Source organism: Camarhynchus parvulus, chromosome 12, assembly GCF_901933205.1.
Source record: "Camarhynchus parvulus chromosome 12, STF_HiC, whole genome shotgun sequence".
In the NCBI taxonomy this organism is placed as follows: domain Eukaryota; kingdom Metazoa; phylum Chordata; class Aves; order Passeriformes; family Thraupidae; genus Camarhynchus; species Camarhynchus parvulus.
In genome coordinates this window covers 3,100,100-3,118,318 of record NC_044582.1, presented here as the reverse complement: position 1 = coordinate 3,118,318, position 18,219 = coordinate 3,100,100, and the positions used below count along the sequence as shown (strand labels likewise).

The window sequence follows — 18,219 nt, the reverse complement described above, 5'->3', positions numbered from 1 at the left end:
CATGATCCATCTGTGCTACTGAAACTGGAACACATCAAAAGCAGTGCTGCTGCAGGTAACACAAGTCTTGTCTTGGTTGATATCACAGCACTAAAGTTTTAAGTTTTGGCATAGAATCTTTTTTTTCTTTAAGAAAGTAACAGCAGACAAAATAGCTATTATGCAACATACAGGCATTTTGCAAACAGCACATTACATGTATAATAAAAAAAAATCCCAAGTAAAATTTCCAGGCTTTTTTTTTTTTTTCCAAAGCAAGACCAGACTTTTAACATAGAAAGCAGCTAATTAAAGAAACAGATGAAGTCAGATGTGCACAGAACTGGGTATAATGTACTGGAAATTTAAAGACACAAAGTGCTTCCCTGACTATGAAACTTGCTTTAGGTAAACTCCATTAATTAAACATTTTTGAAGTTTACATAAACAGAGGCCTATGAAAGATAAACAAAGAATAACCCAATTTCTAAATATTGTGATGTGCTTGTCAGCACAAACTTTGTAACAGGGCACATTCTCAAAGACTTGATTTTAAACCCTCAACTTCAATCACAGAATACTGCAAATATTGTCTCGGTGTTCATTACTAGATATGCTTCATTTCCCACACACAGGAGACAGAATTAGATATATTGATAAAAATCTGATCTACAGTTTACATTCTTGAACCCTTGTCCCCAGCCAGATTGCTGCCTCCTCAGAGCAGAGCTAAAATTTATACACAGCTATACAATAAAGTCCTAATTTTCTAACTTTAGAAAGGTTTGGCAGCCTGCAGGTCACTGCAGGCTACTGGTTTACACTGCCACTGGCTGAAGTTTTATAGCTTTATTCAAGTCACACTTTAAAAAGAATAATGGCTACTGAAATCATAAATAAGTGGGATTCCACAGCAGGAATGACCTGAAATGGACCTCACTGTACTTCCAATGGCCTGATGTCAACTATTATTAAACTACAGGTTTTACAAAGTCTTCCACTAGACGTCTAGAGTTAAGCCAGAAGTTTTGGCTCTAATACAGGCAGTGATGAAAAACATATGAGTGGTAACAAGTCGCCTCAATATCATTCCTCAGTACTAAGATGGGCTAATCTGAAGCAGCACTTTACTCTGGTATCACCCACGGTGCCAGAAGTATCAAGAAGCTTGGAAGTGGACTTTTTCTTTCTATATGCTTTGCATTTCACAGAACTCACTCTAGCTTCCTTTTTCCCTATTTTTGGTAATATGAAATAACTGGACATAAGGACCTTAGGTGGATTATCCCAGTGCTTCTGGAAGAACTTCCAAACCTGCAAGGTATGTCCAGTTTGAATACCTATTCTATATAAACAGCAGCAAAGAGTTAAGGTTGTCAGTCACTATGAGCAGATTAGTAATATCAGATAATTTAGAATTAGAAATACCACTTTTTAAATGGAACATTTGAAAATTTACTTGCAGCTGAAATATTTCTGTATTTACTACATGTGCGCTGAAAAATAAATAGAGCTATAGTGAATTATTTAACTTTCAAAGACTTGTCAGAAAAATGTTACAGTTGACCATAACACTTTTTCTCAGTTATAACCATCTATGAAAATCTACTCTACAATAACAGCAACTCTTACAGTAACCACTCAGTGTTAACCTTCTGTAATTTGGTATTCAAGTTGGTGGGGGTTTTTAAGTACATATCAGCAAAGTAATTAAAAACAACCCAGGAAAGAATGAACTGTAGATGAACTACAACCTAAAAATCCTCATAGATCATTCAGTAACAAGAGTCAAGCAGCTCTCCATAAAAAGTAAATACTCTGTAAACACAACTTATTTTGTAAACATCCTCTTAATTATTACTGGTCAACTTCAATATTGGACTATTTCTGTCAACAGACATTTCTACAGTAATCTTACTAACAAAAAACCTTCCTCCTGTTTTTCTTCAGCACTTAAAGTAAATCAATGGAGTAGATAAAGAGTTAAACATAAACTCCTTTTATTTCTGGATTGGGACAGTGACTAATAGAACCAGAACTATTTTTAAATATAGATTTCAAAACAGTTATGGTCTTGCCTTTCTTTGGACAAAATCTGTGCACAGAGCAATGATTTGTGTTATTAACGAACACAGGGACTTTTCTTTGCCTCTGCAAAGACCACCACTGGGTCATTTAAACATTTCCTTTTCAGAAATAATGCCATGGGAAATTTATCTCTGTACCTCGATAACAGGAGTGATTTCTAAATATAATTTAGAGTCTTTTTAAGATTTAAAAACTTCATGTATTAACTCCTTTAGTATCATAACTGATAAGACAGCAAAGTCCACATTGCTGGACTGGTTTGCAGCTGCCAAGCAATCCAGAGTTATTTGTTGTTGGGTCTCTTTATGCCCTCTTCCCACGCTAACAACACAACTTCTGTTCTCACTGAAAGGGATTTTCTTCCCATAACTCATGTTCAGAATTTTCACGTCACAGAAATATGGGAATTTTCCACATAAAATCTTAAGGCTTTTAATCACCTTAAATTACACTGTGACATCACCTGTATTTAATGATTTATAAATTATAACTAATAGTATAAAAAGTGCCTGTGTTCCATGTGTAGTTTGGCAATAGATGACAACATTAGTGAGGATAAGTGTGTCCCAAACAACCAGTGCAGTGATTTTTGGACAGTTACACACCTCAGGAAAGCACCTTAGAGCATCTCTCCATGTGAAGTGCACTCTCCACTTTCAGTCACCTCACCTTGGGGTAGCTCATGTTCCAGGGAGAAGGTGCTCAAAAGCTTTTTGTGCTCAAGGATAAGGAGGATTGACATAAAGAAGGTACAATGGAGCTTGAATTCACCACAGTCTTTGTCAAACTCATTCTCAATGTTCTGTCTGTTAAAAGAAGAATGGACAAAGCCATGCTTTGTCCAAGTGACAACCAGCTGCTCAGGAATTATTTAACAGAGCACTGAGTCTGCCTAACAGCTTGAATATGTCAGGAATGGCTCCCCCATTGCTCCTCCTTCCTTCTCTTTCCATTTAATGTTCCAGCCCTGTCAACCAGGCTGTTCCACCCATTCTTTTCTGCTGGTTCTGATACTCCAAACTGACTCAGTTTCTTCACTTGAAAAGAACATGATGGAGTTTTTTGTTGTTCACATTAGTTTTGAGCTGGTGTGGTGAGTTCAACCAGCTCAGTGAACAGCCTGAAGGAAGAGCTGGTACCAGAGAGCTGGCAGGGAGCACCCGGGAGCACAGTCAGGCTCAAGTGGCTGCCACTTGGTCCCACTCAAGGGGACCACTAGCACAGTTGTACCTATACCCTCTGAAACAGTGTTTCATAAAATCTTCATGACAGTATTTTCAGAAAGATCACTAGGATCTCAGATTTTAGGCTTTCTTTTAATTCTCTTATTCTTGAAGTTTAAGCATGCAGAAAGTTTGTATAAGTTCTCTGAGAAGCACTGCAGAGTCAGAGCATTTTTACAGAGTCATATCAGCAACTATTTACTAGGAAACTCAAAACCTCAGGCGGGGAAGAACCATTCCCACACCTTCAAAAAACTCAGTTCTTTAGGATCCATTCCTTGGCATTTCTTTGGCCTCTGCAAACCTGGAGTCAAGCTTGATGATCATTCCTAACTACAAAGCCAACAACGATTTCTTAAAGGCAAGATGCGAAGATGAAGCAAGGACTTTTTTCTTTAAAATAAAAAAACCCCACAACTCAGGTTTCCTTACATAAAGGGACTTGTTTTCAAGAGACTTAACTCACAGAACAGAGATGTATCACCAGTGACACATTTCAACACTACTTTTCTAGAGCTTTGTGAGCAACACATGTTTTTCAAGAGTTCAAATTGGCCATTACTCCAATCGCTGCCTCAATCTTTCAATACTTTGAAAGCCTAATTTTTGGCTTTGTGGAAGGAAATATGCAATCCATTTGCTACAGATGCAAGTGTGGGAGCAGATTTTTAGATTGTTTCATAAGAGAACTTCCCAGCACCAGATCCAAAAGAACATTTTAGGAACATACATGCAAGTTTATCTTTTAGATCCCGTAAAACTACACAGCCAGTGCCTCTCAGAAATTGAAGTCAGCAGGGACTTGGAAAGTCCATGTCCCAATACATCATCACACTTGATATCCTGCATATGGAAATGGTGTCTCATCCCTGATAGACCACAGGGAATTTTGGCACTTGGGACCTAAACTGCCAGGGAAGAACAGAGAGCCTGAGAGCTCATGTGTGGCAGCCCAGCCATTAAATCACTTCTCCAAGATCAAGGAGAACTTGGAAGTTTGAGAGGCTTCCAACTCCTCATCTCCTAACTGACGGTATGACTAAAGTAGTGAAGATTTTGGCCTTTTTCTGAAGCTGAAATGGAAGACAGAAAAGACCAAATATTGTAAAGGTGCAGAGCCAGAGATGATAACAATTCTCTCCAAAAAACCAAAGAGGTTCCACATCTTCTTCCCAGCACTGTTTATATTCAAAGAGTCTTTCAAGGAAAGACATCGTAAGGGATTGCAAGAACAACCACAAAATTATTTCTAGGAGCACTGCGAGAGAACATTATTTTGAATACAAAGGAAAATATATGGGAAAAATACATGTGAAGGTCATCTTGTTACATCAGTAAAAGTACATGCACTACCTGAATGGGCATGCAACTGAAATACTATGGGAAATACTAAATTTAGCTAGATGTTGTTTACCTACAAGACACAAAGTACTTTGTGATTCTCATTTCAGGCATATATTTGGGGGAAAGAAGTCCCCCATTCTTTTGATGTTATCTGAATACTGTTAGCTTTCTTTTTAAACTCCCTGAAACAGACACAGATACAGGAGCAGCAAGGTATGCAGGATATTTGTGTTTAATGCTGTTATGAGCCCCCTCCAATAAACATCAAAATGACTCTGCACAGAAAAAAGTGCTATAAACAAAACCTCATTTTGAATAAGCCAAGTCAAACCCTGGTACAAAGCAGAGCACTCCTTTTCCTGCAGTGGAGGACCAATGACAAAATGCCTGCATAAAGGCATTTTTCATCTCCAAACAGATCAGCAAGCATTTCATTAGGTGATCAAACAAGAATTAACACCCTTTTAGTATTTCCTTAAAGAGGCCTATAATAGTCTAAATAGAAACATTTTTATAAACAGGACATGCACAATAAAATTTCCTGCAGCCCCTCTTGGTTTGTGGAGCGCATTTTTCGCTTCCAAATGACTTCTGGAATTGGGATTTGAAGGGAAACAACATCAAGCTGAGGGCTGAATCTACAGCATTTTCTCAGAGTTTGTTGCATCTGTGGCAATTCTTACTATCTCCATTATGCTCTCCCCCTTGTTCTGTAAGAGCAAGGAAAAAAAATAAACCCAACAAACAGAAAAGTCCCAACCTAGGTTGAAAAATTCACACACAAAACTACCAGATAGCTTTTCTTCTGGATGCAAATTATGTCACTGATTTCCACTGACATGGATTTCTAACAGGCAAGTCATTCTCAGAGAAAAGAGCCCTCCTCAAACAGAAGTCAAAAGAGAATTGGGTTTGTTCAGTCTAGAAAAGAGAAGTTTTGGGGTGACTGAATTGTGGCCTTACAGTGCCTAAAGGAGCCAACAAGAAAGACAGAGGGAGACTTTTTACAAGAGCCTGGAGTGACAGGACAAAGGGAATGGCTTCACATTGGCAGGGAATAGGTTTAGACTGGATATTGGGAAGAAATCCTTCCCAGCGAGGGTGGGCGGGTCCTGGCACAGGGTGCCCAGAGCAGCTGTGGCTGCCCCTGGATCCCTGGCAGTGCCCAAGGCCAGGCTGGACAGGGCTGGGGGCACCTGGGACAGTGCAAGGGGTCCCTGCCATGGCAGGGGGTGGAAGGAGATCATCTTTAAGGTCCCTTCCAAACCAAAGTGTTCTGGGATTCTACAGCTCTGTGAGATGCGTTTGCATGCAGAGGTGAACTTCTATCAAAGTAACAAACAAATGACTGGAACATGGGAAAAGCTCAGAACTGAAAACTTCAGATTAGACTAGAAAGAGTTTAATTAAAGAGTTTAGGAGTGGAATACTGAGTGTTTAGGAAGTATCCCACTGAGTGCATTTTATGCACAGCTAATCAAGTACTTCCCAATTTTATGAGCAATGCACATATGCCAAGGTAACCCACTAAAAATATTTTTTCATTGAGAATAAATAAAATAAATCATATTCCAAGTTCAGGTAAAGTTTACTACAAAAATTCCACTTCAAAGCTTGAAGCAAATGATGATATTATTCGTAAATAAAACTAAAATACTTTGATATTATATTAACGCCTAATGAATTTGAGTTAATATTATGTGTAATGTTATAGTATTAATTTATATTTAAAAGATTATTTTTATATCCTCCTTATACTAATTAAACCTCAATATTCACAATGGGTTCTTTTTCAGGACTAGATGGTGTGGCAGTGAGTGAAGTAAACAATTCAACAACTTCATTTGCTGTTCCCTATTCACTTATTCTGATGTTTGGTTGTTTGTTTGTTTGTTCACTTTCCAAGACTGGTTATCCTGATTAAGAAGATATGAAAGAATACACGCTCCTTCTCTTCTTGGCTTTGTGCTCTGCCAAATCTCTCACTGGTCCTTCATACTTTACACTGAAGAATATGATGCTCCAAGATATGGAAGACGATGACGATGATGACGATGACGACAATTCTCTATTTCCAACCACTGAACCCATTCTACCACTGATTCCTTTTGATCTGTTCCCAACATGCCCCTTTGGATGCCAGTGTTATGTGAGAGTTGTCCATTGCTCTGACCTAGGTAAGAATGAATTTGTGTGTCTGTTCTCCACTGGATCCTCCTTTGGAGGATTTGTCTTTTAAAGGATAAATTATTATGCGGGCACATAAATGGGATGCAAAGTATTCCCTCAGCTGAACTTCCACCAAAGTGAGTATCCCTGGTAACCATCTAGCCAAAGGCAAATGTGCTCCTGCCAGTGCTGCAGGTACATCCCAGTCCCTAAAAGTGAATTCATTATTAATTGTGCCAATTTCAATTAGTGCTCACTGAAGCTTTCCTATCATTCAAGGCAACCAAAGGACTGTGCTCCCAGCATAGCACAGTGACAATGACATTTGTTCTCATCACAGCTCTGCCACCTTCCTGAACTTCATCCTAGACTCCTCATGTCTTAGAAACAGTCTCCATACATAAATTGCTGGGGTTTTAAAAATGTGTTGTTATTATTAAGGAATCAGAAACTTTTGCTGACAGCGGCAAACTGTGGTTAATGTATCTGGTCTACAGATTTCAAACCACTTTACATGAGTTCACACAAAGAAAAATCCCACATTAATAGACTTCAGCTATAGATAACTGCAATCTATTAATTATAGAATAATTGTTAATAAATTGGACAGCATTTAGCATTTCATGCATAAGCATTTCCACTCAAAAGAGAATAACTGTCCCTGTTGAGTCTTTTCTGCTGATTCAGGATCTCAGATGGCCTGACCTGCAGTGGGTTTGTAACTGACCAGCAAACTGGGATGTGGGAATAATGCTACTGGTACTGATTTATGTTAATGACCTATGGTACTTTTAATGAGTTTTGTTAATGACTTCTGGTACTGATTTGTCTTAATGACTTCTGGTACTGGTACTGAAGTGCTGGCAGTGGAGACCCTCCTCTGCCCACACCAAGAACAGGTTTCTCAGCCCTGCCATGACCTGAATGAACCCTCAGCAGCTGTCCCAGTGCCGTGGACAGGGCAGAGCAGAGCAGAGGTCCAAAGGAGCACTAAACAGAGACCCCTGAATCCACAGCCCTGCTCCTCAACAGGGAACCACTGCCCCAGATTCCTGAGGGATCCTTTCTCCAGGGACTAAACCGTTGCCCTTGTAAGTCAACCCATGCTCTGAGGATTATTTCACAGATGCAGAGTCCACAGTGAGCAGTTCCCATTGAGCTTTCATGGTCAGGGGCAGAAGCAATTCCTCCCAAAACTGTGTTCACGTTTGTGGTACATTCTTACATCATTAGTTTTTCCCACTATCAAAAATTCCCTTCTACCCTTTGCTTTATGGCTGTTCATATTTTCTTCCCCACCATATTAATTAACAATCTTATTGTGTTTTGATGTTTGGCAGTTAATTTCTTTGGACTTAAGTACAGCACATAATGTTTCTGTTTATGTCACATACTTATGTAGGTTTGACATCAATTCCTCACAACATCCCACCAGATACTCGGATGATTGATCTTCAAAACAACAAAATCAAAGAGGTCAAGGAGAATGATCTCCAAGGACTCACATCACTTTATGTAAGCTTGCTATTTCCCATGTTTCCCAGTTAGTTAGCAATGTGAAATATTTAGATACTTCAAAAATATAAATGTTATTCCCTTCTCCAATAATACAGATAAAAAAGTCTAATGCCTGCATATTTGAGAGCTTCCACATAGTAAGAAGCAAATACCTTTGAGTTGTAGGAACTACTTTCCACGATACCCAGAAAATAGATCTAACCAAAAAGATTCTCAGGATTTTTCAGTTCTTAGCATGCACAGAAACATTCCCGACATCTTAAAGGCTGCAAGGCAAGTGCTCCTTTTTATCTGCTTAGATGGAAAATAGCAGAAAGAATTTAACCACAGTTTCTGAGGGTATTTTCAAAAGAACAGAACATACAGCTAACACATACAGCACTGAAACAAATGCTACAAATCCAGCTGACCTGAACAGAAAACAGAGAAACACTGAATTACTGGAAAAGTCAGGGGCTTTACTCCTAATTTGTTACCATGCTCAATTGTACATGTGGTGACAGGCTTTGAAACAAATATCCCTGGCAACTGATAAATCTAGATGTTTACAGTATGCAATAATCCCTTTTTATGATGAAAGGAAATGAGAGTCCCAGAGGGCTGGGAAGTAGATTAATTCTGGTTTAGAATATTTGTTTCTATTGGATGTCACCATAGATCCAGTATCCAGATCTAGTTCCACTAACAAATACAGACCATTAAAAAAATTTCTCTCTAAAACACAAATCTGTTCCATAACTGATAGCAAATTAATTGCATTCTATTCTCCCTTAGAAAGACACGAGACACAAACTAACATAAGGACCATCCCTAACACATTAGGAAGAAATTCTCCCCTGTGAGGGTGGGCAGGCCCTGGCACAGGGTGCCCAGAGCTGTAGCTGCCCCTGGATCCCTGGAAGTGTCCAAGGCCAGGCTGGATGGAGCTTGGAGCCACCTGGGATAGTGGAAGGTGTCCCTGCCATGGCACTGGATGGATTTAAGGTCCCTCCCAATCCAACATCATTCTGTGATTCCATAAAACAAATCCTTTCAGTTATATTTGGCTTCTGAGCAAGAGCTGAAAATTTACGAGATCTAAGTGTTTATGAATGAGCTTCTTAATTATTATGGCCTAGGACAGGACAGAAGAAACAGGAACAGTAGAAATTCAGAGTTGGCAATGCAGCATTTCCTATTGTCTTGTGTCTGGATGCAGAATGGTCTTAGCAGCAAGCAAAAGGTAACTGCACAAACTGTGGTTTATATTCTGTGTAAAAGATCTAAGAGTCTCTTATCTCCAATGACTGAGAAAGCCACTGGAATCCATCAGCAATCACATTAAAGACCAGAGTCACCACTTAATTATGTGATAGCTGAGCACACCAAGCTGCTTTGCTTTTTCTCCTCGGTTCATTTGTGGCAAAGCTGAACAACATTTTCACTGAGAGCAAAGTTTACTTTGTACAACTTGGCTCAGTCCTGGAGTCTGCTTAGCAAAGGCACAGATGGCAACTTGGATTAGGAAGGAGCATTTCCTGTTTATTTCCTTGAGCTAACCTCATTTTTTTCTGGGAAAAAAGAAATCTTGTTTGCTCTACTTTTTCCCCCTGCACAATTCCTAAGGAGAGATGACTCCAAGAAATAAAAAAGGAACAGAAATGAATAGCTTAAGTATGGAAATGCAGAGATGTGATTTGACATGCAAAATCATTCCAGATAGTGTGTATTTTGCTGTCTGTAGTAAATTATTACAAGCTCTCTGATAACACATAGTAATGAGGAAGAAGCTGCCCCCAAAAGACTCATGTACTGTACAGAAGAGAGAGACTGAAGTTCACAGGAGCTGGAAAAGCCAAATAAAACATAAATTCATGTGTCATATAAAGATTCTAACATCTAAGAAACTCAGATTAAAAACTTCACTTTCACTTTGCAGCATTATATTAAAATAAAAGATGAGATTCTGAGTTTTGAGAATCTGTCTGCATTAAGGAACAACAGCAATGAGGTATATAACCCCCATACAATCCCACTAAATATCTGAATACAAACATATTGTTTTGCCAGTTCTCATGATCCACTGGTACCTTGGCAGCTCTACCTTCAGGTTAATGCTCCAGCTTGCAGGTTCTTCTTTGTTTTTCATAATCAATTGAAATGCCCAAAGCATCTACAAAGTGCTGAAGTTTGGTAGGATGGAAAAATAAAATAGTTTAAATGCTTAATTGCTGAATTACATATTAAATCCATGACTTCAAAGTCATAGTCATAACAGTCCTGGATAAAGAAAGCTTTCTAATTGCTCTTTGCATCTCTCATAGGCACTGGCTTTGAACAACAATAAAATATACAAGATCCATCCCAAAGCCTTTCAACCAACAAAGAGGCTCCGACGACTGTATTTGTCCCACAACCAACTGACAGAGATTCCAACAAATCTGCCCAGAACTCTGGCAGAGCTCAGAATTCATGCTAATAAGGTTAAGAAAATCCCCAAGGATGTATTTAAAGGAATGAAGTCTCTACATGTTTTAGGTAAGCCTGATTAAGGAGAACAGAAAATGTCTTTACCAAAGACGGAACATATTATACATCATTTCCATTCAAACATTTCCCCAAGGCACAGTTTCCTCTTAAAGAGATATCCATGCTGTGGGAATACCCTCCACAATTTAGTTTCTATGTGAAGTTGCTGCAAAGGTCAAGTTTTGGATAACCCTGCAAGCCAAGTAACACAGCCCAAATTCCCTGAGAGCTGTGACACTCCTCAGAACACACAATCAAAGCTAAACATTAATGAGTGCTTGGAATATCAGAAATCAGAAATAAATTTAAATCAGCTCTTCATAACTTAGTCTAACCTACACAAAATTCCTATGCCATAAATGCTTTTCTTTTTCCTTCTTGGGCAGAAATGAGTGCAAATCCTCTTAACAATGATGGAATAGAGCCAGGGGCTTTTGAAGGGGTGAATATCTACCACATACGAATTGCAGAGGCCAAGTTAACTTCAATTCCTAAAGGTAGGTCTGCTTTCCCTTTTCTAATTTACTTATACAAGCACACTCCTTAATAAAATGCTTTAGCATCTGAAAGATTATTAAATTCATAAATTGTTTGCTATTCTCATTACTACCAGACCACCTCCTACCTTTTCTTTTTGAACTTTATATCCAATTCCCCATCCCAGAAGAGTTCATGCACAAACAGCACAAACACAGTGCACACCCTCTGCCACCTCCTTCCTGTCAGCACATCCACTCCTCTCACAGAATGTCCAGACACTTGCCTCAGGAGAAGCAATACAAAGAAATTCCTAATTTGATGTCACTTCACATCTTTCACATGTCAGCCTCTCAAAAATCCTCACAGAGAAAGGATAAACTCCCTGATGTTTGATCAGGGATATAAGGGATGCAAAATTCCTTTATGGATTTAAAATGTAACCCCAAAATGTCTAAATTTAATTTTTAATATTTCACGTCACACTGCACCTCAAATACAATGTTCAATGTAGTTTTGGTAAGTAAAACTTAATTTTAATATTTAATTAAATTCACCATAACATAATACAAAATCAAATCACTTTTTCATACAAAAAAACTCCAACCTTGTAATTTGCAGGTAAAAATAAATTAAAACACTAATTTGACAAATCACTGACCTCCACACACAAATGTAGCATAAAGGAGTTCAGTACAACACTCCACCTGCTTTTTCTGCAGGTCAGTATGGTACTGAACCAAACTCTCATGATTTTCAGCCACTCAAAACTACCAGCTAAGAGAACAAGGAAGGAAACAAAGCAAAACACTGTGTTCTATGCTCTAACTCCCAGGGAAACCATGTTGGCTCCTGTATTTATTTCTAATCATTCAGATAAAAACCTTGTTTCTTATTAATCTCTTCTTGTATGCATATATACATGTGTACATATAGATATACAGGAGAGAAGAAGAAGAGAACACTAAAAAACCTCAACCATAATCAAAACCAACTTACCCCAACTGTTCACATAACTTTAAAATCTGAAAGCCTGTCTGCCTAACAGAAAAAAAACCCCATACCCCAAACTAAAACAATGTAGTATCAGCTCCTGTCACTTAGCACAAAGAAATGCCAACAAAAAATGATTCCAATTTTGCCTTTGTTATAGAGAAATCTCCTATAAAGACACACAGCATGAGATCCAAAATGTGGTGTCAGATACATAAACAAACCAAACCAAACATGATTTCTTGGTGAACTCCTTCACCACAAACACAAGCTGAGTTTGCAGACGCTTCTCTCTGCAAATGCTACAATGGCACAAAGGTTTAAAAAAACGTAGCTTATAAAAGGTACTAAAAATGTGCAGTGGACAGGTGGGTGGCCTTCCCTCTGGATATTGTCACTCAGGCACCCGGAACTGCGGGCTGGAACGCAAACTGGAGCAGAGCCCAAACAAATAAACTTTATTGCAAGGAGAATAAGGGCAGGCTGGGAGCAGCCCCATCCCTGCAGAGCCGGGAGCAGCGCTCGTGTATTGCAAATGGAATAAAGGAATAAAGGATAAAGGAATAAAGGATAAAGGCAGGCTGGGAGCAGCCCCATCCCCGCAGAGCCGGGAGCGGCGCTCCGGCAGCCCCCGAGGGCAGCGGGAGCCGCGCGGTGCCATCCCCACAGAGGCTCGGGGAACTGAGCCCAGCACCAGCAAACAAATCCAGGCTGCGATGAGCTGCCCTTGCCCTCGCTAAGAGGATGTTGTGGAAAGATTCGCCACCTCCTGGTCCGTTCACCAGTCTGGATTTGGTATTTTTGGAAACGCGAGAGAAAATATTCTGGCATGGGAAAGCGCTATCAAATAGCACAATTCTGCTTAGAGTACTCCAAAACCTTTCCTTCCAGTCACATCCTAGCAGCTGTGACAGCACAACTGCTACATCACGTAGAAAAAAATTACAGATCTTCAAAAAACTGTCCCTGGTTCCACAGGCTTTGACTACAGACTGAGATAAATGCACAAAGCACAGGATCATCATTGACAATGTAACCATGAGAGCTGTTATAAAGCCAGAAAAATTACCAAATTTTGGAACTCTTATATCTCTTAATTAGCATGTTTTTCCACAGCTTAATTTTTTTAAAAGTCATTATTTAAACCAAATTATATTGGTGGATTTTCTTCATTAACATACTTATATGTAATTATATGTAATATAATTACATTATATATAATTTTTATATAGATATGTAATATATATGTTGTATATATGTAATATATATTATATATATTATATATATTACATAGACACATCATTAGATATATATATATAAAAATATAATTACATATACTCCATTATATGCAATACCAAATGTTCCAACAAAAAATAAGTTGACTTGTTTTTTTCACACTGTGCATTTTTTTCATCAGGTTTGCCCTCCAGTCTTCTGGAGCTTCACTTAGATGACAATAAGATCACAGGAATTGAAGTTGAGGATTTTAACCGGTACAAAGACCTACAAAGGTAAAATTCCCAGGCTGAATCCCTTTATTTGTTAAAATGCCATGCCCAACAAGATCTGATATTTGATACTTCTCTTGATAATGAGAGACAAAAGAATAAAAATTATAGCAGTTTTATTAAGAATTGCTCTAAATAAGACCCAACTTCAAAACCCAAACACACCCCCAAAGCCCCAAATTAGTCTTGTTATTACATGTTTTGCCAACAGTCTGCAACAGAAAAGTAGAATAAGAACAAAATATAACTATCCTAAGTTCTTCTAATTCTTAACAATTTATTCTTGTAAATACAGCAGTTGTTGAAGGAAACAACAGCTTTCAAATGCAATGAGGTTTAAAGCAAAATCTGTGTTTCTGAGGAATGTATCACTGAAATAGGAGAGAAGGAAGTTTTCTCTGTAAAGTTCAGTTAAGAACTCTGAAAATATGGCTGAGCAGGACTGGATTTGGTAACAGAAATTACTGAACTGCCTTTAAATACCTAATTCAGTTTCTGAAGCAATCAGGAAAGAATGGAGAAAAAGGGGCTGGCAGGATGGGCAGAAAGAACAATTCTGAATGACCTGAGGCTCCAGCTTCTGAATCACCTTCTGAGCAAAGCAGGCTGAAGCCTTAGAGCAAAAAATAGAAGGAAAATCTGGAAATAGGAAAGAAGGTAGTCCTGCTTAGTAAAAAACCTTTATATTTTAAAAATAAGCTATACATTGAAAACACCTTTCTAGACAAGACTTGCTATTTGGCTATTTATTGGAACTTACTACAGTGACTACACTTTGCTGCTGTACTACTTGGTACAATGATATGATTAAACTCACAAGCAGCTTGATGTTTATAATTGAAATACTTGCCACTATAATTACAAAAACTGCATGCAAAACTGAACAATTGCTTACATCAGATAACTGATAACTGCTGTAAGCCAATCTTTAAGTGGAGTTTAAATTACGTTAGGTCAATGGTGATTTTTTCCTATCAAAGGTAAGATTTCACCTTTCACCTTCCAGTTCTTTTCTCCCCCTGTGTTTACTCTTGTGTATTTCAATCTTAGAAAAAAAAAGCTCTTCAATGCTGTTGTGAATCTCAATTAGTCTTTAATTAAATGTTCCTTGTACTATTTCTAGGCTAGGCCTTGGCAATAATAAAATCAAAGAAGTGGAAAATGGAAGTTTTGCCAACATCCCAAGTATACGCGAAATCCACCTGGAAAAAAACAAGCTGAAGAAGGTTCCTCCTGGATTACCTGAACTGAAATATCTGCAGGTCATACACCAAACTTATCAAACATCCCTGGGAGTTCTGAGTTGTCTGACTTTCCCACTGTCACACTGATTAGGTCACAACCAAAAAGCAGAATTAACTGACACATATATTTTGCCATGACTCTCCTACTGGGAGAGCCTGAAATCACAAAAGCTTATTAAAGAAATAAACAAAATCAAAATGCAGGAACAATTCCTAGGAAAGGAAAAAAAAGGACAAGAAACTGCTACACTCAAAAAATGTTTCCAGAAATAAGAATATAATACTATTATATTAATTATAATGAAGAATTATAGTTTTTACTACATCATTATAATTTTTACTACAAGAGAATATAAAATTGTAATTTAGAACCAAATTCTGTAAGAATAGAGTCCAGTTATTCTAAAAACACAGAAAATGCCATATGACTTTTCTTTGTGGGAGAGACTGGGGCAGGAGGAGGACTTTTTTTTAAAGATTTAATACAAGTGTTAAGGTCTTGTAACTCTCAAGGTCTGCATGGAACTGATGTTTTAGCAAACCTACATGCTAAGGAATACTTTCCCCATTTTCATTCAACTCCTGTATTTTTCTGCTCCTACTGCTGCAGGTGGTTTTCCTCCATTCCAACCACATTGCCAAGCTGGGAGTGAACGATTTCTGTCCAACAGGACGGAGGAAGAAGAAAGCTCTGTACAGTGGCATCAGCCTCTTCAACAACCCCGTCAAGTACTGGGAGGTGCAGCCTTCCACCTTCCGCTGCATTTTAGCCAGGAACAGTGTCCAACTTGGCAACTTCCTCAAGTGAGACCCAAGTTGGTGGTTTCAAAAAGCAACTTGTCCAAATCAGTTTTACAATACTTGAAATTTGCAGGAAAATGCTGATTTTATGCTATTTAACCGTTTACAAAGTATTTGCTATTTCAGAGGTAATTAATTAGAAACAATATGTTAAGTAGGATCCGTTGTAGTATTTGACAATGTTCAACCTACATTTGAATAATTTAAACAAAAGTCTTTATAGCTTACAGAAGGACTCTCAGAAGTGGAACTGGAAACTGTATTTGATGTTTCCTATTATAGATGTTAAATGCCTTCCTTAAATCACATGGTTTGGACATATTCTTTCTTTCAAATCGTAAAAATCATGTGGAAGTGACTTTTTCCACAGTTAGGAAACAGAGACCTAGGTTCTCTCCCAGAAAGTGCTGTAAGAAAAGTTGCAAAACCAAAAATTACCAGACTTCAAGGGCAATTCCTTGTGCCATTTTTGATAATGAGCAAAGATGTGATAAAAAACTACAATATTGTCAGGTAGTTGGCTCTAAGCTAGAATATATTCTTACAATCTTTTAAGTGAGATAAAGACAAGTTTCATGTCAAGAACAGATGAAAAGTCTTTAAAAGCTGTTGGCAATTTTTCTTTTCAACTTTAAGAAGAAAATGTCCTTCAATGTTTTGCTATTGATACAATTGGATGCAGTCTGAACATTAAAAGTAGGATTCAAGATTTATGATATGCTTCAAGCTTAATAGGAATGACTATTAAACTCCCTTTAGGCCAGCACAAACATTTTTCTTTTATCTATAACAACTGTAATCGTGTTTTTCATTTTATTCTTTTCCTCTTTATATTTTGACATCACACGGGTTAAGGATCCCTCCTTAATGGAAGTCCCTTACAATTGCCAAAACCAAGCAGCTGGAACTCGCCTGCCCTGCCTTCCTGTGCAGGGCAGCACCCAGAACTCTCAATACTGACAGTACTGTATAAAATGGATATTTTAGATATCTATTTCATGTATATTTCTTATTGGGATTCAAAATAAATTAAATAAACTTACAGAATACCTGCATGTGTTTACTTTATTACACAGTTCCTCACGTAAAAATATTCTGAGATTATAAGCAAGCACCTTTGTGACTCTTCTCTAGACACTTCCTCTAGTGCTCCTTTTTCCAAATCTACAGAGCTTACAGGTCATTTATCACTGCTGGTTTGCACAAAGTTCAAAATCCAAGATTTGGGAAATGGCACAGACTTGTAGAAGAAAATACTACAAAGAACTCAATTAATTCCCAATCTCTCAGCCTTCCTACCACCCTCCTAAATCCACTACACAATCAGCATCAGATCTAATATCTGAATTCTTTTCATCTGCTTGGTCTCCTGGTAATTAATATTTTGTTAGCATCACTCTGCTCATGAGACACAAACTATATGAAGAGAGGAGGCAGAGCAGACCAGGGGAGGCTTTTACTGAAGAACAATATTTGCAAATAGAAATTCTGTAACTCACTTCAAAGCAGAATAAAAACAAAAGACTAAACAGAACACAAAACCTGAAATCTGCTGTTGACTAAGCATCTTTCTATTCCTGGCTTCTGGAGATGTTTCTAAGGAGTGCATTTCCTAGGAAATACCTACATTCCCTTAAGGACAGACTCCCCTGCCTTAGAGTACCATAAACAACTCATAACCCCATGCAATGTTAGTAAATAAACAGATAACAGAAAAAAATAATTACATTTTTATGAATCACTGCTTTATATCCTGCTGTACTAGTTACATCATTTCAGCAATGTCAACACTGATTCCAGTTCTGTAGCTTAACTGAAAGAACAAACTCACAATGTTGTGTAGTACATTTTTCTACACTAATTCACTGGTAAGGTTTAAAAGGAAACACAGAGAATGCAAACAATTCCTTATCTAATTGGGGTTAATGCAATGGACAACAGGAACTGCATCCTTGTGCTCTCTAAGCCTATGAATTCCATACACATATTTGTGTAAGAACTTTACCAAATTTTTAAGTCTGCTACTGAACTCCTACAATAATGGGAAAGCTTTGAAAAAATATAGTCAAGTCCAAAGAGGCAGAAAACCATATGGTCTTGATCTTATCCTTCCAGAGCCTTAAAAAAAACTCTCTTGCCTTCTCACTCTTTCCTCTGGCTGTACATCCAAGACTGAGAAACTCTTTCTCCAGTCAGCACCCATGGATGCATAGAACATTCACAGAAGAAACTGCAGCACTACTTTTGAAGAAACTACCTCTACTCTCACTCTTAATAAATAATCTCCAAATGATTTTATCAACTGCTTAGGTTTGCACTATCCTCCAGGCAAATTCAGCCAGCTTAGAAGTTTAAAAGAACTTCATC

The 18,219-nt window shown here is 38.0% G+C and overlaps 2 protein-coding genes across 6 annotated transcripts in view; one reads left to right on the top strand and one right to left on the bottom strand.

Moving 5' to 3' along the window:
* The window catches only part of CENPP (centromere protein P), a 121,311-nt gene that overhangs the window by 51,504 nt on the left and 51,588 nt on the right, over positions 1-18,219 (bottom strand). The gene's annotated exons all lie outside the window — the stretch shown is intronic.
* ASPN (asporin) lies at positions 998-16,899 on the top strand. Its single transcript, XM_030956904.1, has 8 exons — positions 998-1,300; positions 6,541-6,811; positions 8,206-8,318; positions 10,625-10,838; positions 11,216-11,326; positions 13,717-13,810; positions 14,931-15,069; positions 15,662-16,899. Exons 2-8 carry the CDS (start codon positions 6,565-6,567, stop codon positions 15,857-15,859), a joined length of 1,116 nt encoding a protein of 371 aa, XP_030812764.1. The 5' UTR covers positions 998-1,300; positions 6,541-6,564; the 3' UTR covers positions 15,860-16,899.

Excerpts from the sequence above, each read along its gene's own strand:
- ASPN (XM_030956904.1), top strand. The coding sequence starts at position 6,565 with ATGAAAGAATACACGCTCCTTCTCTTCTTGGCTTTGTGCTCTGCCAAA. Across the intron at positions 8,319-10,624 it reads AAGGACTCACATCACTTTAT|GCACTGGCTTTGAACAACAA; the intron begins GTAAGCTTGCTA and ends CATCTCTCATAG. Across the intron at positions 13,811-14,930 it reads CGGTACAAAGACCTACAAAG|GCTAGGCCTTGGCAATAATA; the intron begins GTAAAATTCCCA and ends TACTATTTCTAG.